The following is a 22,881-nucleotide window of genomic DNA, read 5'->3' as shown; positions in this document are numbered from 1 at the left end:
AACACCTGGCCTTGTGAAGCATAAGGAAATAGAAGCTGAACTATTGTGAGCTAAGTTGAATAGTTAGTCTAAGTGTTTATGTACCCGAGGAGACAGATTCTACTCTATGGGAACAAAAGACTTTTCACTTGGCAGAAAATACCCAATCCTATAGTACAGCATGCTAAATTCAACAGGACTTCATTCCAAGTACAGTGGTACCTCAGTTGTCAAATATAATCTGTCCTGGAAAACCGTTCAACAACTGAGGCACAAAGGGCGGTCAGCAAAGTCAATGGAGAAAAGCACGCAGCGGAAGCCTTTTGACTTCCGAGGCAGGTTCGAAAATGGAAGCAATTACTTCCGGGTTTTCAGTGTTCAAAAACCAAAATGTTTGGCTTCTGAGACGCTCGAAAACCAAGGTACCACTGTCTAGGCATATCATAGGGATGAGAAACACCTGCCCTCCAGAAGTTGTTGAACTCCACCTCCCATCAGTCCCAGTCAGCATCACCATTGGTCAGGCATGATGGGAGCTGGTAGGTTCCCCCTCCCTGGCACACAGTCACAGGTTCCCCCTCCCTGGCACACAGTGGTGAGGCATCAGGAAAGAAGTGAAAATCTTGGCAGGATTTCAACACAGAAAGTAGGATGACTCTATGCAATGAAGCAAGTTGGTTGGTTGTCTCTCACTCCCTCCCATTTATGGAAACCTCTACCGGATTAAAGCTGGTTCCATGCCCTCTCTGACTGCTTTTGTCTGTATAGAATGTGCCCTTCAAATGTGATGTCTCCTGTGTACAGAAACCTCTGACTGGAGTGAGGCTGGAATGTAGCACTGCCCTGCCCACTTTCAATTTAGGCCACGCCCACCTCTGGCACATGATCCCTGGAAGGTTCTCCAGGAAGCAGTGCAGTCCTTAGGCTGGAGCGTAGTTCCTCTGCCCTGGTCCTAAATGTTTACCATATCACAAAAAGCAGCGCTTTATCCTACTTTGGCTTCTCCACTTGAGGTGCAGGTAGCTTTCCAGCGTGCTAGAAGAATGCATGATTTGTCCTTCTTACCAAGAGACACCAACCGCCTCGTGAGCTCCATAGCCCTTTGTATGTCGCCAAGTTGGAAGACGCCATAGCTGAGATAATCCAGGATCTCCGCCTTCGTGATGGCTGCCTCTTCACCATCATCGTGCTTTTTCAAGGCCTGCTGCATCCAGAGCACGGTGTGGTAATAATCCGCATCATTATACGCTGTTTTGCCCATGCTAAAGCAGTCGTCCACTGTCAGGACTGATCTGTACTTTGTTCCTGAATTGAGAGACGCAAATGTTAAGTAAGACCTAGTGACTTCTACTCACATTTACAACTTTCCTGAAGGCTAAAGCCATCTGGAATTCCATTTATCACCCCCATGTTTTCAAATGGACACACTGAGCCGATGTCCCTGTTACTCTGTCAGGTACAGGTCTTCAGCTCCAAAGGCTGCTCTTGCTGCTGAAGGCACCTAGAGACCATCCAGCTTTGAGTCCTGTAAAACCTGGTCTCAGCTTCTCTGGCTCCTTTCCACCTGGCCTAGTCCAGACTAGCTTTGGGGTTGTAGCTGGGTGCAATGCCTTGCATTTGATATGTTGTACTGTTTTGCTGCTATTTGAAACATTGTGTTTGCAATTCCATTAGTGGATCATTTAATCTTCCTATATATTTATTAACAGGAGGAGTTTGGCCTATAAACATTTGTATTTCAATTTTATCATGCTTATGTTCTTGAAATGTTGCTGTATTTTATTACGCAAAACACTTCCGACTTTGTTGTGAGCTGTTTTGAGCATGGTTGAGCACTACTGAAAAGCGGCACACTAATAAAATGATGATGAAAATCCAAGAAAACAATGGATTTCTTAAATGACCTCACCTGCCTACCCACAACACCTACAGAACCAACAATGTCTGTGCATGTTCACTGGTCTCATGCTGCCTTGGCACACTGCAGAATATTGAAAAAGCAAGCCCAGAGAAAACTGACTTGGAAGTTGGACCACTCACTTGATTTCAGCCTCTAACTCACTTTCCTTCCAGCTGGGGCCTAAAGGGGGATGGCTGGAGCCAGGAGGACACATTCCATCCAGGACACCACCTCTGAACTCAATCCGCCCCCCCCTTTTTTTTAGGATCCTTTAAGCTGCTAGGCAGGCTACTTGAAGTTGAAAGGACTGGGGTGGGGGTGGTTGAAGAAACATATTTCCTTTTTTGCTGTGCAGCTGAAAGTGAGGAACCAAGCACTCCATTGAAGAGGACGTCATTCTTTCCCTTTTTCTAACTCTTGGCTGACATACATTAAATAACTTGAAAATGAAAAGCAGTGGTGTGTTTTAATAATGCAGTGCTTGTTGCCACCAGTGGAGAAGAGGGAACATGGAGAACATTCAGAGCCCAAATTCCTCCTTCACAAAGGATCCTTTAAACTACAATGAAAGCCCTTCTGCTTTAAAAAAAGATGCAGGATGAGCAGAAGAACGCAAAGAAAGAGTGTCCTGAAACATGCCTTCTCTGAGCCCAGTGCTTCCACCCACCCACCGGGCCCTTTTTAACTTCAATGGGAGGGCTGCCTTTTTGCAGCTCAGAGCCTAGGCATTGTATGTCATTTGTGGTTTGTTTCTCTCCAAACCAGGCTTCCTCAAACTCGGCCCTCCAGATATTTTTGGCCTACAACTCCCATGATTCCTAGCTAACAGGACCAGTGGTCAGGGATGATGGGAATTGTAGTCCCAAAAAACATCTGGAGGAAGCCTGCTCCAAACCATGAGGGATAGTGAAGGTTTGTTCTTCACTACTCACGCTTTGTTTGTTTCACTCAAACAAAGCAAACAAGTATGGATGTGCCCAAGTGGCTTGCCTGGCGAGGTAGAGCTGTAATGCTAGCTTTCCCAGCAGCAATGCCACTGCTTCTAGCCAGGGCGGAGATGGCACACTGTGGAGGCCAGCCACTTCTGCGCACATGGATTTGGATGACACAACAAGTAAAGCTACCTGTGGTTTGTTGCTCCCAACACGGCCAGGAGCAAGGAAGGAGTGAAGCAGGGACTTCTGAGCAGCGGGCACAAGTACACTCCTCATTCAGACTTAAACAACAGTTAATCATTACTATGGCTTAATGTGATGTGCAAACACAGGCTGTATGTTCAAGTACTGAGTGCAAAGTATTATCCAAATAGCCTGGAGAACCTCACAGAACTGTTGTGAATCTAGATTTTGTCCACAAATGGAACAACATACCCCTACTCTAAGCTTCAGTGCCCTGATTTGGAGAATTAACAGATTGTGGGCATAATTCTTTGATGGTGAAACTATATTTATATACATTTGCCTGTGGACATTCATAGTCACTACTTTCCAAATAAACTGATCCATGTGAGAAACCAGAATGAGTTAATGCGATTTAAAGCCAAACATGTTTATACTAAACACGAAGCCTGTGTGAGTTTCTTTTCTTGCTTAAAAAAATGTTCAAATGCATGAGAATCTCAATTATCACCAGAGTGTTAATACAGTTTCCAAGTTCTTGTTCTGCTTGAAAATCCTACGTGGTAACCTTAAAATGCCCTCTAGTCCAGAAATACTGAGCTAACATACCAGTCTTAAGGAGAATAGCTCTACTTAAGCAGTGCCTGCATTTGCAAAAAGAATTCAGCCAACAATTTAGATTTTGTATTCTTGTTGGAAACATAAGCAAATTGCAACAAACTATGACGAGAGTATTATAAATCTCCAGGCTTGTTTCTGTGGTTTCATGTTGATGCTCTAGATATGGCTTAGTAGGCTTTTCCAAAATCTGGTGAAGATTACAAGACTTTCATGGCTGACCACAGGTCTGGAAATGCAGAAAAACTGGCACGGTACCACCATCAGCAATTGTGTTTGAGAGGAAACTCACCATAGAAGAAAACTTTGCTTCACCGCTTACTCAACTGTTATTGAACATATATACTGAGAAACTAAAACACAAGAATCAGTGTGTTTAATGAAGTCAACAAGTAGCTTCTGACCATCACCTGGAAATGCTCCTTTTGATATTGTTTCCGGGTCAAGCTTGTAGGTGTCCTGCAAACGCATTAATGCCTTGGCAGCTCCCGTCTCATCTTCTTCATTTGGGAAGAACTGACGATGAATTGTGAGATTTGCAATAAAACCTTTATTTGAACAAGACGGAAATGGTTAGCACTATGGGTCTCAGATGCATATAAGTGATACCAGATTGGTTGGCAATTGGAAACATTTATTCTATCTACAACAATCCCTTGTGGGATTCCAACAGATGAAATTTAAACATGAGCTATCAATGTTCTCATCGGGCTCTGTAAAACTATATATATATATATATATATAGGTAAAGGTAAAGGTACCCCTGCCCATACGGGCCAGTCTTGACAGACTCTGGGGTTGTGCGCCCATCTCACTTAAGAGGCCAGGGGCCAGCGCTGTCCGGAGACACTTCCGGGTCACGTGGCCAGCGTGACATCGCTGCTCTGGCGAGCCAGAGCCGCACACGGAAACGCCGTTTACCTTCCCGCTGGTAAGCGGTCCCTATTTATCTACTTGCACCCGGAGGTGCTTTCGAACTGCTAGGTTGGCAGGCGCTGGGACCGAGCAGCGGGAGCGCACCCTGCCGCAGGGATTCGAACCGCCGACCTTTCAATCGGCAAGTCCTAGGCGCTGAGGCTTTAACCCACAGCGCCACCTGCGTCCCATATATATATATACACCGTAGCTTTTGCTATTTGGCATGAAGATAAAAATTCATGAACTAAACACGCAAGAGATATTAAGGGGGGAAATCTGAATAAGCAAGCAATTAAAAGTGGGTTTAGGCAACAGGGAAGGAATATTTGGAGCTTTCTAATGAAGTGTTCCACGTTCAGCAGGAATTGAGAGCCTGCATCCATTCAGTTGTTCTTAAGACTCCAACTGCCATCTACTCCTGCCAGCATGGTCAATGTTCAGGAATGAGGGGAGCTGGAGTCTAACAACATCTGGAGTGATACAGGCTCATCCCATCCAGAGTAATGGGGTCCAATACATGATGCACTCAATGGCTATCATGCTTTCCCAGTACCCAATGGTTCAGCTCGGATGTAGCAACAAAACCATGGATTGGTTATTGGAAATAAGCCTCAGATTTGCACATTGATCCTCCTGATTTTCCTCACATGTTCCACATCCCAACCTCACCACCTGGTTTAAACAAACCATACCATGCTATAGTTTCCAATTCTGGTTTGAAGGCTAACTGTGATTTGCACAAACCGTTGTTAGACCAATCTGGATATACGCAATGAGAAATCATGGCTTGCCCAAATCAAGAAATGATGCAGAGAATGAAGAAAGAAGAAACAAAGGTGGGGAGAAGAGGACACATGAGTCCAAGGCTCAACTCTGATGGCCAGACCATGGTTTCATTTTTGCACCTGAAATGGACTTGCTGAGAGCATGGTTGCCAATCATCAGACATAGCTCCCATGATGCATCTCTGCCAAACCGATCCCACATGGAAGGAAAAATGCAGGTCATCTGAATCCATCTTAAATATGTATTCTAATTATATCTCCTGTTTACAGATCTAATAACACCTCAAATAAAAACAAGTACAAAAGTTCAACATTCAGCTAAGGGCCACCAACCTAATGCAAGGGCGATGTATTCATTAACATGGCTTTATGCATACAGCACACCTTCTCTTATGGGACTATCAGAAGCGATGGTTCTCCAGAAGCTAGTAGACATCATTTCAAGAAAATTCCAGGAATGGAAACAGCTGATAAGAATTGTGACCCAAAGAAAGAAACCAACAAGGTTTCCCAACAATGAGTGCTCCCCGAAAGGAATGGTTCCAGAGCAGCCTGTCTAGTCATCACGGCTAATAGCCAAGAATGATGCGAGTTGTAGTTCACCAAAACATCTGGAGAGTACCAGGTTGCAGAAGTCTGCTGTAGACCAATTGAATTATGAGAAGATTTGACAACAAAAAGAGTTTGAGAGAAGATATAGTGGGGTAAGCTCAAACTGCCCAGCCTTTTCAACGGCTCCGGTACCAGAAATAACTGGAGGAAAAGAAGCTTATGACTGGCTTTTTCCTTAGCTGTAAAAGACAGTTCCAAACCACCCACCCTGTTCCAATAGCTGTGATCCAGCAAACAATGTACAGAGCCAGATTTCACTGTCAGCTATAGAAGGCAAAGAGCTTCAAGCACAAGCCATTCTGCAGCAGGATGTGAGATAGGCCTGGCTGCACTCCCAGTACTCAGTCACATATGGCCAATATCTTAGAAACAAAGGAAACACAAAGCACCAACTGTGAAGCAACCATCATCCATTATCAGTTTTGCACAAATCCTTCATCAATAAAGATAGCCATTTTCTGCCACTCTCAGAAGGCTGCAGAAGTTCGATTTTATTTGGAAAACCGCTGCAACATGTGCTATACCTCCTGGCTGAAAAGAGCACGTTTCAAAGTCTTTCCCCTTTAGCCTGAGTGCATGCACGCACGCACAAAACATATGTGGTTGATTTCTGAGAAACAGCATTTCCTCCTTTATAGTCAAGCGTTAGCAAAATCTTTCTTGTCCCAAAAGCTGTCTTGCAAAATAGGTAAGCTTTAGTATATGGGACAGTTCTAGAAGAACAACGAAATAGTATTACAGATAGCTTCCCTTAACGTTGCAATTTAGAAAACAGCTTCAACAAGCTTTTGGTTTGCAGCAAACTCAAGAACTTCTGCAATTCACAGCTGGAGAGGAGAATTTAATTGCCATGCGCCATTGCGACCCAACAAAGCCAGCGACTAAAAGCATTGAAGCCTGTATATGAAAGGAAAAGTGATCCATACAAGATTCAAGCATTACGTTCCAATGACAACGTATATTCTACAAGACCAGATTTGAAAGGGGATGGGGATGGGAAAACCTTCTCTTGGTTAAACCTGCTCTGGGTGAGTATCACAGCCATAATACCATACACACATGACCGAGAGGGTAGGAACATCAGTTGATTTGGTTGGAATGGGCCTTCTAGATTAGCATACAAACCCACTCACCTTGTGGATTGTGCCCTCCTCCCTCTAACTCTCTTGCTGAATTGTGCAGATCTTATTCCCTGAATGCTTCTGACATTGCTTACGTCATGTGCTTTTGAACCTTTTGGAGAATGAAGACTTGGTGGGCACATGATTCCTATGCTGTTATGGAACGCACTCACCATCTGTGGGTGGTTTGCCAGGTGGCAAATAATGATTTTTAAGGACAGTTCAACACAGCTATCACTTGCTGGAGAGGCAGCAAAAGCAACATATTTTTGACCAAACATCTGATTAATGATACCCTGAGGGAAACATTTGGGACTTCTTTCCTGTAGAAACATCTGGAGTTGTTTCATTAGTTTTGAATAAAACATTGTTGCTGTGGTGCCAAGTGCTTATTTCTAAAACCTTGCTTTTATTGATGTCCTCTACTGTGATTTGCTGCATTATTATTTTTGTTGTTTTAATGAATCTATTTGCAACTATATGCATATGCATTTATAAGGAAGGGTGGTATACAAATATTTCAAATAAATGAATAAAAAGGAGAGAAAGATTTTGGGCCACTCAGCACCACTCCATCTTACTGAATATGGCAGAAGCAGTCAAGCTGGAATGGTGTGGCTTGTGAGCCATCTATTCCAATCCCCTTGGCCGATGGACGATATCAAGACTGAGAGCAACCCCAGCAGAAGGCAGTCCACCAGCCCTGCTTGAAGACCACGAGTGAGGAAGAGGGGGAGCCTACATACACATTAGTGAACACCCGTGACTGTAGTTTAGGACCGATTGGGAAGAGTTTAATGGCGATTCCTGGTTAGTGAATATTTCTGTCACTGAATGGAATTAAAAACAAATCCAATGTTCTTGTGAATGGGGCAAGGAACTGAACTCATTGACACAAACATGGGTGCCAGTTGACACTTCTTTGAAAACAAACACAGATGAGGAGAGGAGGCTTCCTGAACAGACACTGTGGCATTAAATAAGAAAAGGCATGTTGCTTTCCACACTGGTTATTTCAAAAGCTTGGTTTCTTCGAGATCCTCACCTTTGGTTGCGTCCTCAAGAACCAGATTCTCCAGCTGCAGCCATTCTGTGTTGAGACGCTTGACCAGTTTATATGCATTGACTGGGTGGGCAAGATAACCTTCGGGATCCGAAGTCGATTTAACAGTTAGCGATTCCATCTTCTCAGCCCAACTGGAAAACACGAGTATATGCCTCAAGTTCAGTTTTGATTATATTTTTAGCCCAGGCATATGATATGCTCTGGGAGGGTTGTGATAGAGCTACAAAAGCCCCAATTGCCTTCCTCTGTCCCTGTATCCTTTTTCTTTCTTGAGCTGTGTGAATTGCTTAGCTATCGCCATGCCTCTTGCACTTTGCTAGTTAAACAATCAAACTGCAAAGTGAATAGCCACAGGGAATTTTATTTCAAAACACTTTTGTCATTGCTTTCTTACAGCCTGGTTTTTAAGCCCTTGCACTGACACAGCATCTGATAAGGTAGAGTCCTAGAGCCAGTGTTTCTCAAACCTTGAGCCACTTTCACCTGAGCCTGAGTGCTGCAACCTCCTCTGTGCTTCCTCACTTACCCATCTCGTTCAGATTCCAAAGACAAACATAGGGGCAACAATCTCCAGTGACAAGGAAGAGCAGGGGTGCTATGTTAAACTGGCAAAGTATCACTTTGTCTAATCTCACTTTACCTCTTGATTTTAGCAAGCTTAGATTCTTCTTCTTGAATATATGCCTTTAACGACTGAACCAGATCTTTTTCTGCATAAATGAGGTCTGTCATCTGGCCTTAAATGAAAAAAAGAAAAGAAAAGTATTATTAGAAACCCAAGAAGCCATCTGTATCCAGAAAGATAGGTTGAGAGCAAATAAATACTGCAGATCAAGGAAAAGGCACAGGGAGACTATCACAGCAGGCTGGAATTTATAACGTCACTAAAGCATTTGTTCTAGTTCAGAACATGTATTCTGCCAATGTTACTGCAGCTCCATTTCTAACAATCTAAGGGTGGAATTCGACATCACACTCAGGCAATTATTCCGCCAGCACAAATGCTTCTGCTTGCCATAGGAAATGATGCCTCCTTCTCCTCTCCCATGGGCAGTTCTAGGGGTTCTCCTGACCCACCTGAGCAGATCTGTGGAGGGTGAGGAGGGAGGAGAAGGGAGAAGTCCCATTGCAGTGCAACAACTTAGCTGAATCTGGCCTTCAGAATCTAGGGAAGGGAGTTTTTGTTGCATTCCTTGCCATGTTTATTTTATTTCACAACAGCTTTAAGAGTATATATGTATATATATTTCATAGAGAGGAAAATGAAATTAATTCATGCATGAGGAATGGGAAACAGAAAACTATTTGGCCAAGGCATAGAACATCCATTGTAATCATTCACAGAACCATGCATATTAGCTTTCTCGATAGTGGAGGGTATGCTGTTTTATCAGCAACACTTATCCATTCTACCTCTATCTGCTCAAACACTGAGCTACTTTAAACAGTTTGTTCGGTTTAGGCCAGTGTATCCTGAAGAAAAGGAACATGCAAAAGTAAGTTGGCCTTTTAAACTTGATATGGTGACACAGAGTCACTGAGCTTCAGGCTAACTGTATTGAGTTACAAGCTTAATACTAGCTCAAGAGCAAGACATGCCAATTAATCTAGCAATCAATCCTCAGCATGGCCTATTACGTTTAATGTGATGTTTTTGTTTACAACAGCAATTTGATCCTTCATAGCCTTCATAAAGCTGCCACAGTTCATGCAAAATTTGCAAAATCATCTTTTAATCTGAAGTCACGCTGTATTTTATTTTATTGAAAAATGCAGTAATAAAATCTGAAAATGCCAAAGGCGTAACAGGTGCAAAGCTCCAGAAAGGTTTTAAGCAGTGGTTGTCTCCCTCCCTCCTCCTGTCAAATGTGAGTTTCTAGAATTATTATGCTTACAACAACTAATTAGCTCACAAAAATGAACTGATGCACACACCTCACATCAGTTATTTGGAGTGGCATAACATTGTCAGCATATTTCTACAAATATTCTTCTAATGCAATTAGAGCCCAACTCTCTTGGGACATTGTAAAAAATAGTAATGGACCAATTAAAAACAGAAATTCTGGGACATTCTCAAAATTGCCAGGGGAGCATTCATAAGCACCCTCCACAAGTGCAGCAATTTGTTCAGAGTGGGATAAACGAGGTGATTTTACAAGGAGGAAAATATAGCAGCAATTCTAATCCGCAGTGGTGATTTACAATAATGTGATGTGTTTTTAAAGACAATGTCACATGTTTTTTTCAAGTTAGCCCATAGCAGAACACTACTAATACCTAGCAATGGCCAGAATACATATAAGCCCCATGCACCCACATGCAGCCCCATAATGTAAGTAGTGAAACAAACCAGGAAGCCACATAGAGTTTCCTGTTGTGCTCCAACTGCAAAAGATAGTTAATGGGTTGCAAAGAATCCAGGATGAGAAAACCACCTTTAAACCATTCTAAAGAGAGGAGTGGCAATTCTCATGCTGGAAATGGAAAGAGTAAAATACAACCAAAGAGTGGAGTCTATTCCAGATGATTGCATTAATAATATTGATTATGATCACACATTGATTGATATAAACTATGCTTCACTATTTTCCTATTTTGCCTGAGCTTTTTCATACCTATAGAAGTGAAAAATTCAGCTCTTGTCAGGCTGGTGCAAATAATGCAGGTTAGCAGTAATGGTATCATCCACAGCGTCATTCTGAATCAATGAAATGTCTGCAAGATATTTAAAAATAAATAAATTCATGACAACTGAAGAAAAAAGGAAAATACAACCCCCAAATTCCACAATCTGTAGTAAAAAATCAGCCACATTTTTCGACTTTATTGAATTCAAATGTTCAGCCATACCAAAAGAAACTTACACTGCAATTCAGGCCCCTTTTTCCAATTCGACCTAAAATGGGGAGGCTGCCATTCTCAGCAAATCTCATGCAAACCAAATGCCCCTACTTAGTGTGCAGAAATCTGACACAATGAAAACACTGTGCCAAAAGAAGTTAACCATTTCCAAAGATGAATCAATAGAAAGTGATGAGCGGAATTCAACATCATGCTGTCATGATCGTTCAATCTGTGCAAATATTTTTTGCTTTCTAGATAGAATGATTCCCCCCTCTTCCATCCCTGTGTTCTAGGAAATCTCCCAACCCCCCAGAGCAGATTTGGAGTCAGGAGAGAGAGGAAAGCCCTGTTAAACTAACAGGAGTCCTTGCACTGGCATCCAGGTTGGTTGAATCCAGCCCTTTGGGTTGTAGCTGACTAACTTTTGCTCAGAGTATATCCCATGAACCACTTCTTTCCCCTACTAAAGGAAACTTACTCAGATGTACCTGGCTTGGGAGTGGGATGGCAACAGTCCTGTGAAATGCACAGGAATACACACTTCCCACCCCCTTGTACCCATCACCACCAGGATTCCAGCAGCTGTTGGGCAAGCAAAGAGTGCTGTCAGTCCCAGTTCTTGAACCAAGAGAAATATCCCCAGCTGCGCTCTGTCTCTTAAGCTATGCTGGCACTTGTTTGCTGATCCACAGGCCTTTCCCTACAGCCTCCTCCTGCCCATTATAATCATGGACTCTTTGCTAGTCCATAAAACGCTAAATGATGTCAAACTGAAATATCTGCCCAGTGCCACTTAACAAGAGCTCCCCTAGGAGAGAGAGAAAAGAAAGAAGTTTCAGCTCCTAAACCAATTCACAGGTAATCTGAGACTTTTGTAAAGCTGAGTGACAAGTACCATGAAGGGGTCTGCCAAGAGCAATAACACAATAAGCGATATAACAGAACAGGGGAGCCAGCCAAAAGAATTCCGGAGGCACATATATTTGGATATATTATGCCATGGCAGCCCATCTGAAGTGCTTGTTCTTGTTTCCTGGAGACATTACACACATCTTGGCTAAGCGACACTGAAGGAATTTTCCAGCTAAAACGAGCAAACGCCGCTCTCATTCCCCTCCCCACCTCCTGCCTCACATGCTTCGGAGTTCAGGGTACCTGCCAAGTCCAAGAACATTATTTACTTCATCCAGTGGTCTGAATCTTTTGCAGCTTTGCCATGGTACACAAGAGTTATGAGCGTCAATAAGCGGAAAGTAAACACAAAAGATAGATTTCGCTGGGAAGAAGGAAGACACCTGGCAATGGAATTTTATATTCTTTCCATATTGTGCAGCTGTTTAACTTCAAACAAAAGCAAACAACTCTTTATCATCCCAGCATGGCTATAGCTTGGTGAAGAAGAGCAAGGAGCATACATGTGCAGAGAGCCTGTACAACTCCTGCTTATGTGTCCCCGCATCTTCCTAGAGTCTAAAGTGGAAGGGAAGCTTATGAGGGATTTTATAAGTATGTGAATGAAAAACACACACACAACTTGTTCAGTCAGGCAGAGAAATAAATGTTTTGGATTAGAAGATGGGGGGGGGGTGAGGAGAAAATTAAAAGTCACTATTTTGCCTTTGTATGATACGCTTTGCTTGTGTTGGCCAGAAGACAGAAAGGAAAATGCCATGTTCTGACAGGTTGATTTAGAAGATCATTTTACATGCTGAAAAATTCCAAGTGCTTCATTATAATTTGAAAGCATGGGGACCCCTGGCTGGCTGAGACAGCAAAAAGAATTTGCTTCCTCAAACATGCAAGGGAGTCTTACTTCAGGAGGAATGTGTGGGCGTTCTTCAGGGCTCCTGGCAGCACGAAAGAAAAGGTATGCAGCTTAATACCGGAGAAACAGTCCAAGATATCAAAAGAGGATAGGTATTCTCTCCAGCCCACCTGCAGTATCATTATTTTTCCAGCTGCTAAAATGCCTGTCTGCTGCATTAGTGACTCACTTGGGTGTCTAAGCATGTTATGGTTTTGCAAACCTCTATATTCTTATTCACAAAATGTATCATCACCCTGCCTTTCACAGAGCATTGCACACAAACCTAACAAAAAGTCTGGCCTTTTTTTATTTCTTCACATTCCAGAAAGCACTGATGATCTGGAACAGGAACACCAAGACACACACAACAACTTGACATTGAGATACATGTGTCCCAAAATGGCAAATGCCTTAAATTACAATGGATTTAGGGTTGCATTGTATTTTTACTGATCCACCAGCAAAATAAATACTGCTACATTGCATCTGCTGCTCCAGGTGTCTGGTTTGTAACCACTTAATGGGATTACTCCCAGACTGGGGAAATCTGGGCAAAGACTTTCATGGATCAGAGTCCACATTGTTATATGAACGAAATGTAAATAGGAAGGTTAGAGGCAAATGAAATGCAGAATGTATAGACAGGGACAATGACTTTCTATTTAAAATATGTTTAGTCTTGTTATGTTAACAGCAGCATTTAATTTAGTTGTTACATTCAATTATTCCTAATATTCCACATGTGCTCCCTGTGGCCACAATTCTAATGCATACAAAAGTGGATAATAATCATAACATTTTCCAGTTAATCTTGTGGGTTAATCCATCAAGTCCCTTTGTGTCATCTTGCTCTTTACAGCAGCACATACAGTATTAGTATGCAAAAGCCAGCATTTCTCAATCTGTGTTCCATAAAGCCATCTAAGGGGTTCCATGATTTCCACTGAGCTACAGCTATCAGGAATAAATGCACTGCTCAACCAATTTCCCTGGAAACCCCTTCCCCTCCTTTCCTTCTCCCACTGTTAATTCAGGTGAGCAACACTGCCCAGCCCATACTGCCCTGCTATACTTGGGTGAAAAGTGCTGTTCAAGCTCTTGTCATGTGACTCCCTCATCCCCCTCTTAGCTCTTCTATTGAGCTGCAGCCTAGAGGCAAGGGTAACGCTGCAGTGAGATTAGCAGGCTTCCTCAAACTTGGCCTACAACTCCCATGATCTCTAGCTAGCAGGACCAGTGGTCAGGGATGATGGGAATTGTAGTCTCAAAACATCTGGAGGGCTGAGTTTGAGGAAGCCTGGATTAGAGCCACAGCCTAACCAGTCAGTGCATCTGGCTGTAAACCAGAAGGTTGGTGGTTTGAGCCCACCCAGGTAAAGCTTGGGCCAGGATTCCTGCATTGCAGGGGGTTGTACAAGTTGACCCTTAGAATCCCTTCCAACTCTACAATTCTATGATTCTATGAATGTATGAAAAGCTTCTCCTATCAGAGGAGATCAGGAGGTCCACAGAAACCTTTTTCGAGGACTCAGTTGTTGTTTTTAAAAGCTCGAGCTGTTTGGTGTTGCCTTGCTTCCTGTCCAAATAACCAACCCCTCTCTCTGCCCAACTTTAAAAAATCATTTGAAAATATTTTACTGCAAGGGTTCCGCAAACATTTGAGAACCATAAAAGTCAACAAGTCCAAACTGTTGCAAATATATTTCCTCTTTCTCAAGCTAGTTGTAGTACTTTGCTTAGCTTAAAAAAACAAAGAGGCTGATAAATTACATTTCTAAATAAAACTCAAGCTGGCCTAAAGCAACAGTCAAAATCACAACCGTCTTTCTTCCTGCCGCAGGAAAAGAAGTGGTCTCTTACATTTTTGCACTCTCTCTCTAAGTATATATTGCCCAGAACCTACGTGTCACACATGATTAGCTAGAAAATATACCAGTACAGATGACACGTTTCAGAAATGCAGGATTTTAAGGAAGCTGAACAGTTCCGCACATCACAGCTGTGGAAACAGATGAACACCATGAAGAGTCTTATGTATTCCATATGGCTGTTCTGAATTTATTTCTTCAATGTCACCTGTTGCTCTAGAGCTCTTAGTATCTCCAAAACTCATTAGTGGATTAGCAGTGCAATCTTATGCATTTATACACTGAAGTTAAGTCCCACTGAGTTAAGAGTTTATTCCCAAGTAAGTGTGCAAAAGACTACAGCCTACAAGCATGATCTAGTCTATGGTAAAAGGTAAAGGGACCCCTGGCCATTAGGTCCAGTCGTGACCGACTCTGGGGTTGCGGCGCTCATCTCGCTTTATTGGCCGAGGGAGCCGGCATACAGCTTCCGGGTCATGTGGCCAGCATGACTAAGCCATTTCTGGCGAACCAGAGCTGCACACGGAAACGCCGTTTACCTTGCCGCCAGAGTGGTACCTATTTATCTACTTGACTTTGAGGTGCTTTTGAACTGCTAGGTTGGACATGGGACCAAGCCACACCTTATTAAACAAGAGGAGTCAAGCCAAATCTGAAGAAACAACCGGACCTAACTTTGCATTTTCTCCCCAAACTGGAACTAAACACCCCCTGCTGACTTAAGCAAAATTCAGTATATTGATATCCAGCTCAGAATAAAAGTTTGACTTTTTTTAAAAAGTCTATAAATTGTTCTGGACACAAAACATTGGCTGTGTTTGCATGCCACAGTAGGCCATTAACTATGACTTGCTGTGAACCAGCAGTGTACTAAGCAATGCTGCCCAATCACTCCTGCTTTGCTCCTTCTGTAACAACAATCCACAAACAATCCACAGAACAATCCACAAACCATGGTTTATTGTGTCATCAAACTGTGGTTATCCTTAAACAAACCACATCAGCAAGCCAAGAACAGACTTGCTCATTCATGAGAAGCCTACCATGGCTTATGGCTCACTGTGACATATAAACATGGCCACTCTCTGGGAGGTTTTTTATACATTTTACATTTAATCTGATTTGTATTTTGTCTGCTTCAAGAGAGGCTACAGGTGGCAGAGAAGGCTGGGACCTTAATACAATCCACTGCAGACTGTGAAGATCAACAGGTCTTGGGTGAGGAAAGGACATAATAAAGAACCATGTTTGGGGCTTGTGTTTCAAGGAGATGGGAGAAGACATCACTTGGTGTATGAAATGCTGGGGGTGTGGAATAGGAAGGGTTTTAGACAGCAGCATGGAATGGCAGTTGAGGGAAGATGGGAATACTGACAGTTGAGGGAGGGCTTACTACAAATCTGTTTTTCCAATGTTCCTCAAATAAACACTCTATTTTTAACTTGGACTTTTTAAACTTGGATTTTTAACCATGTACAAAAGGTTTGAACATCTACCCTAATATCTACATAGTGCAGTTAGTGACTGCGACAACATCGTTACTATACACCATAAGGTATACCTCCCTGATGCTGCTGTGATCAGTCACTTTCTTTAGCTATTGTAGTTGTTACTGAAATGCACCTGTAGCTGCAAAACCAAGACGCCTTCATCTACCCCAGCTGCATGTCTCTCCCACATCAGTCTGTATGACCACAGCAAGCGCTGCAACCTTCCAAAAGCTTGAGCTCACCCCCAAAGGCACACCTCTCCACTGTCTCCCAAGACAGACAGATGCCAACATAAGCCTGCAAAATCTGACCCTTAGTTATCTGAAAGTAATTGTCCATTTTCACCTTCTGTCCCATGTCTACATGAACAACCTTGTGGTTAGGAATCCCTACATATCTGAGCTTGTTTGGAGGTTCTAGCAGGGAGGGCAGCTATCGTATACCCTTAACCGAAGAACGGTACACTCCTTCTATCTGGGACGGTCGTCCTCTTCCACCGAGCGCGCAGCTTCGGGAGGGATGAGCAAGGAGGGAACACCCGCCCAGCCAGCCAGATCAACCATATCAACCCTGGCAATCAATGGGGTGACAGATGTCGCAGCCAAATCGTCCTCACACCCAAGGGAATCTGCCCCCTTAGCTACTTCATTTCAGAAATCTAGAGAGGGACATAAATGGGTAAAAATTTGGGGGTGGGACAAAGTGGGTTTTTTTTTAAGAGCGTCACATCTTTCCCTCCATAATTTGAGCCCTTTAGGTTCACTTTCTTCTGTTTTAGAGAACCAAGCACTCGCAGGTGAGAATGATCCTCTGCTTTAATAAAGCTGATACTTATACTGGGAAGCAGGGGATCTATATACAGCATTGCTTCTCAGTGTATCTAAATTTGAGCTGTATGACACAGTTTAACCAATCTTAATTTAGATAAGTGCTTGCCCTATATGACACTTAGTATTTGCTTCAGGGGTGTGACCCTGTGCTGAATCCATGAAGACATGACTCTTACATAAACAACAATTTGAGGTTAGATTCAGGACAGGCCTTCCTCTGGGCCTGTTTGATTTCACGTATGGAAGCAGTGAGGAGAAACCCACAGCACTCTTTATTAAATTGTTGGTGGGGGGAGGGATAAACCAAGGGGTTTTGCTTTTTTAACAAGCCAAAGCCAATTAAATGCCAAACATGTGTCTTCTTTCTGTTAAGACAGCGTGGCTACAGTTCAGTGTCTTGGCGCCTGAGCCTATGTATGTTTACACAGAAGTAAGTCGCACTGTGTTCAATTAGACTTACTCTCATTTAAGTGTGCACAGGACTGAAAACAAAAAATATCGAAGCAAGGGGGCCAAGGTAACAACACTTAAATGCCAAACACATCGCAAATTGTGAGGGTGTGACATTGACAAAATGATCATTGCGTGAGAATATTATATTCTGTAAGCTGAAGGGGAAAAACCAGCTAAATAAAAACAACAACTCTTGTCTATATCAGCCAGGATCTAAAGAACTGTGAAATTAGTTCCATGAGCCTGAATAAATTGCTGCTTTTTTGGTTTAAATCACAGGCCCTTTCTTACTGGTGTAATATACAGCAGGCAGCAGCATGTCTCCTGCTCAGAGAAGAGTTAACTTTGCCCATTAATACTAAGGCTCAACATCTCTAATTGTGATGCAGTTCCAAGGCACTTTCAGAGGAAATAGTCAGCATTACACAAGGAGAAACTGTTTTGTTATTCCTTTACATTGTGGTATCTGCCCTGGAAAGTATCCATCAGTTCTTCACCCTGTAATTACTGTCTCCAGAACGTACTTCTAAATGTTTAAAATCGTATTTCTCATTTGCAGCCTTCCAATCGCACAGAATTCACAAGACAGAGCTTTCAGAATCTGGAGTCGTTCCCAATCCGCTCCGTGTATTCAGAACAATCTAGATTGGTCTGAATGTCCAGCAATATGAAACCCAGGGGTCAGTATTACTCTTAGCCTTTTCTGGTCCAACATAGTGCTTTGATTAAAAGCCCTTAAGGAGCGCACTAGCATTTCCAGAGGACTGCACTCACCCATCAAATACAAGAGCCCTCATTCTAAGCCCCCCCCCCCAGTTTTCCTGAAAGATATCTGCCTTCCAGCTGGCTCCTTGCTTTGGAGTTCAGGATTATTACAACCCTCAAAGCTTTGCATGCCTCCACTCCACATGCCTGCATCACCACCTCCCTTGCCAAGTGCTTAATGTGCATCTGCAAATTATTAAAGCATCTAAATGCTAAACAATAATCAAATCCTTGGGGTGTGGCTTTCTGCCTTCTCCCTAACAGCATATGAAGACATGGTGCTTCAAATGCTGTTTCTTAGTACAGAAATCAGTAGGGTCCTTATTCCAATAACGTTAGTAACCTTGTGATTTGTGTTATGTAAGCTTAAGAAATACCCAGAATTTGGATTAGCTCCTAAAGTCTCCTTCATGCTTCACTGCATTTCCTTAACAGCTAAAGCAATTTTTTATTTTTATTTTTTGCCAAAGCCCACAGTACTCTGGCACTTTTAAATTCCACTGTTTGAACCTTCTCTTACCCTGTATATAGATGTAAATGATCACTTAAATCCAGTGCAAAGTACAGGGATGGATCTACGCTTTCTGAATTGTCTGCTTTATCTTCCCGGTCTGGAGCTAGCCAAGACTTATAGAGTACCAGACATAAAACTGCCTTTTGCTGTTCGAAGCCCAGAATGATAATAAGTAACATCCCGACAGATGAATCTAAAAACAGTCTTGGAATATATATATATATCATGAAGACCAAATTGAAAATCATTCCAAAATCCCAGTTCCAAAATGCTTGGAAGCAAATCCCAATGGAATTAGGTGTGTTGTAGACCATAGCTCAAGTAATCAGAAACATTTAACTTAACGACTATATTTAATTATGAAATGTTTCCTCTCCCCTACGGTCAAGGTGGGGAGCTCTTTTCAGTCCATGGGCAACATTCCTTTGTATATATCCTTCCATATATATATCATTCCTTTTCAGTACGAGTAAACATTACAAGCATTATTCATAGACCTAGTTTTTATAAACATCAAATGAGGAGATTTAATCTGTTTCTTGACTGTACAACTTCAAGATGAACATGGAGATTAAAAAAAAGAACTTTCCTGCACACAGAAAACTAAATGAGGGACAGCTTTGTAGCGGTGCTTCTCTGTGGAAAGCTACTTTCTCTACGTAGGGAGAAGAATCCAGTAAGAGGACCCTGACTTGTAGCCTGACATGGTACAATCTAGAAGCAAGCTTATTTCCTCGTTTGATGCTTGTGAGAACTAGGCCTTCATAATCACATTTGGCAAAGTAGAAGCAAGCAGAAGTCTGTAATAAGCACATGCCACATTAAAGAGTGCTACACCAATGTCTTAAACCAAAGTCTCTGGCAGCAAGAGGTTCAGACATCTTACTCACTACAGTACCGCAGCATCTTGCTAGAGGTAGGAATTGCTATGCTAGTCTGTTATCTGCTGTGCTGCAGTACCTGCACCGCTGCAGATGGCAAGAATATTCTCTGCAACTGCCAATCAGGACAGAAAAGGGACTAATGAGATTCTTTCTAGTCCTATAAAGTTACTGTCTGTTGGTTGGCTCCTACGTCTTACATTGTTCTGTTGCTTGATTCCCTGCCAGTCCTGAGTGAGACAGCATTGTTTGAATATTGTAGTTCTGTGCTTTTTGGTTATACATGCTCAAGTTAGACTAGATTCCTAGACATATGTGGCTCTGTGCCACAGCAAAGAGACAATTGCATCAAACCTAAAATAAGTCCATGGTCCAATTACTAGAACTTAAGGTGATGGGAACACAAACCAAGGTTTAAGGTCCACAAAACCAAGCAGCTTTCAGTGGTCAGAAAGCAAGTCTGCTTCCACAGAAACAACTGCTCTATCCCGGCCCTATAACAGCCCATATATTTATGTGTAAGTGCCTCTATATAGGGACAGATAGGTAGGAGGAGTGCCAGCGAGAGTGTCAGGCTCCAGGACCTGGGATTGCTGGGCTCAAATCCCCACTCTGCCACTAAGATCACTGGGTGACCTTGGCCCTATCACTGTTTCTCAGCCTAACCTACCTCACAGGGTTGTTGTGAGGATAATATGGAGATGAAGAGAACCCTGGATGACACCTTGAGCTCCTTGGAGGAAATGTGGGATATAAAAATAATAAATTAGATGTTAACACATATATAAAATTATATCCCTCACATTATCACTCTTGTCCTTGCTAGAGAATGTAAACTCTGCCAATGCCCAGATTTTTGTTAAAGTTTCAATCTATTGACTCTGGCAAGAGTTTACATTTTCTAGCAGGGACAAGAGTGATCAGATTTTCTTCATATTCTTTTTAAATATTATAAAACCTGCAGGGGTTAGTCATTAATCCTTGGTGATGATTTCTAGCTATGGCTCTGAAATGCATAACTCTACATTCTGTGGCTACAAATTAATGGTTTTTAAGCATATGGAAAACCTCAAAAGAGTAATATATGAAATGTCCTTTATGCATGACTCATGTTGATTATGTTCAGTCATTGAACTGGCACTACTTCCAAGCAGCAGGAAAGCAATAGACTTGATTGAATCATTAAGCTTAAATGGATGTATAAAACTGTTCCCATTTACGCAAACACTCTTCCCACTCACACAAGCTGCACAAATCAAAGAGATTGAACAGGTAAATAAACAAAAATCATGCAGCTCCATAAACTGCCCTTAAGCTTTTACCCATTACAGAGACAACTACTGTGTGGTTAGGATTATGTGCTGGCCATTTCTGATTCAGAGCTCTGCTTAGCTATGAACTCAGGGGTGGTCTGAGGCAGGCCACTATCTTGTACCTTCAATTTGCCATCTACGTATATTATGGCTATACTGCAGCAGTACTGGCCTATTTTACAAATGAACACACATAGGACCAGACTGCAATGTAGCATGTAAAACACCTAAGGGGGAAAACACTACAGGCACACTGCGCATTAGTATCATTTTTGTCAACTTAAGATATGGCTCCCTGCTGGTCAAATAACCGCTGCGGTTACCTATAATCCGTTTAGCAGAATCTGCTTGAAGAATTACCTCCTGAAAATTATTGGCAATTCTTCCACACAACCAACTCGTCTCTTCCTAATGTAGCTGCAAAACAGACGAGAGAGTCCACTGATGTAAGAGACCACTATATGTCAATGACTTGGATGGGATTTCTGTTTTCTTCCAAATCAGTAAAAGGGGGACGGGGGGAGAGGAGATGGTGGAAGTTCCCACTGCCACCCAAACAGTGAAAAAGTCCTGCTCGTTTTCATTCTGTTGAGCAGAATACATGCCCTTTCGCTGTACGTGGAGCTGTTAGAAGATAGGAATGTGGGGTGTGTGCATGTTTTCTATCCCAGAAACTCCATACTAAACATGGTGCACTAGGGCACTCATGCAAATTTAATGCATCTGGCGCAAGCAGCAGCCAGGTCATCTGTACTGTGCCAAGGAAGTTATATGTAATTTTGATGGATGAGGCAACTGCATATAAAGCCAGCTCTGTGCTCTAAGAATTCCACAACATTTCTACATAATTGCAGGCTGACTATTGCAGGGACCCAGGGATCCTCTTTCACGAACTGTCTAATATTAAGCAGTGGTAGGGCACAAAGCAAAGCTCTTAGCTAGTCCTGTTCTGTGTCCCTAAAATCGAAAGGAACATGGAAAAATATATGTCTTACACTACCAAATGGAAGATATCCACTGGGTTTGTGTGTGTGTGTGTGCTTTAGATATTAAATGGACAAAGACAAACAGAGGTGATGCGGAATCAGGATTTAAAAGAGGAAGAAATGAAGGGGGAGAGTGGAAAAATAATGAGGAAGAAGTATTCATTAAATCTGAATATTTGTTTACTAGTGGAAAACAAGTTCACTTTCATATTTAGTTAAAGCAGAACTTCAACTTTATAGTTTGAAACTATAAATAACCCAACACCATGAAGTAGTTACATTAGCACAAATGATTTCAGTTTGTACAATGGAACTTCTCTTCTCTCTTCTTTCCATGTCTCCCTGGTGCCCTCCCTGAATCTGCTCCAGAGGATTGGAGGGGGGGCGCTATCCGGAACAGGTCCAGGGGGCATTTGGGAGACTCACAGGGAGCTATGGGGGTGCGATTCCGTTGTGCAGCCGGAAGTCTTTGTGCTAATGGAACTTGTATGAAAGCCAGTGTGGGATAATGAGAAAGACTAGGACCTGGGAGACCAGGCTTCAAATCCCTATTTGGCCACAAAGCTTACTGGGATGACCTTGAGTCAGGCACTGTCTCTGTCTGGAGTGAAGAATTAACTCTTTATTGTCAAAAGCACACTTACAAGTTAGCTGAAGGCTAACTGAGTCCTACATATTGCAGCTACTCCTAGGTGTACACCCAATGGAGTAGATGCTGTAACAGAGAGAACCCACCTCAGCTAATGTATCTCCCAACAGCAAACAACTTTGTTGGATACCACCAAGTATACAAATATGAACTACCAAAGAAAGAAAAATGACATTATGGTAGGTGCGGTAAAAGAAACCCATTACCTTGAATTTCAGGACATCGTCCCACCAGTGGAAGGAGGCTATAAATAACTGGTGACCAATTCTGCTTCCTGAGAAGTTGCTTAACTGTTCACACTGAAATCAGTGAGACTGAAAAGTGTCCCCAATCTCATTTGGCTTCTTGGATAACGTAAACC

General features: G+C 42.5%; 1 protein-coding gene across 9 annotated transcripts in view; it reads right to left on the bottom strand.

Annotated features, from left to right (window-relative positions):
- The window catches only part of P4HA2 (prolyl 4-hydroxylase subunit alpha 2), a 50,076-nt gene that overhangs the window by 22,080 nt on the left and 5,115 nt on the right, over positions 1–22,881 (bottom strand). For 7 of the 9 annotated variants that reach the window (XR_014561599.1, XM_083728526.1, XM_083728522.1 and 4 more), the window contains 5 exons: positions 10,736–10,835; positions 8,758–8,854; positions 8,097–8,248; positions 4,026–4,163; positions 1,045–1,284 (listed from right to left, as the gene is read on the bottom strand). Coding sequence is in view for 8 of the 9 variants with exons in the window: in XM_083728526.1 (XP_083584652.1) it covers positions 1,045–1,284; positions 4,026–4,163; positions 8,097–8,248; positions 8,758–8,854; positions 10,736–10,817 (709 nt within the window). In the remaining variant the exon portion in view is untranslated. Of the gene's footprint in view, positions 1–1,044; positions 1,285–4,025; positions 4,164–8,096; positions 8,249–8,757; positions 8,855–10,735; positions 10,836–14,674; positions 14,771–22,881 lie in introns of all 9 variants that reach the window. The other 2 variants (XM_083728524.1, XM_083728523.1) reach the window with 1 other exon arrangement.

The sequence above is a fragment of the Podarcis gaigeae genome (genome assembly GCF_964106915.1).
Source record: "Podarcis gaigeae genome assembly, chromosome: 2".
Classification (NCBI taxonomy): domain Eukaryota; kingdom Metazoa; phylum Chordata; class Lepidosauria; order Squamata; family Lacertidae; genus Podarcis; species Podarcis gaigeae.
This window is presented reverse-complemented; position numbering and strand designations above follow the sequence as displayed.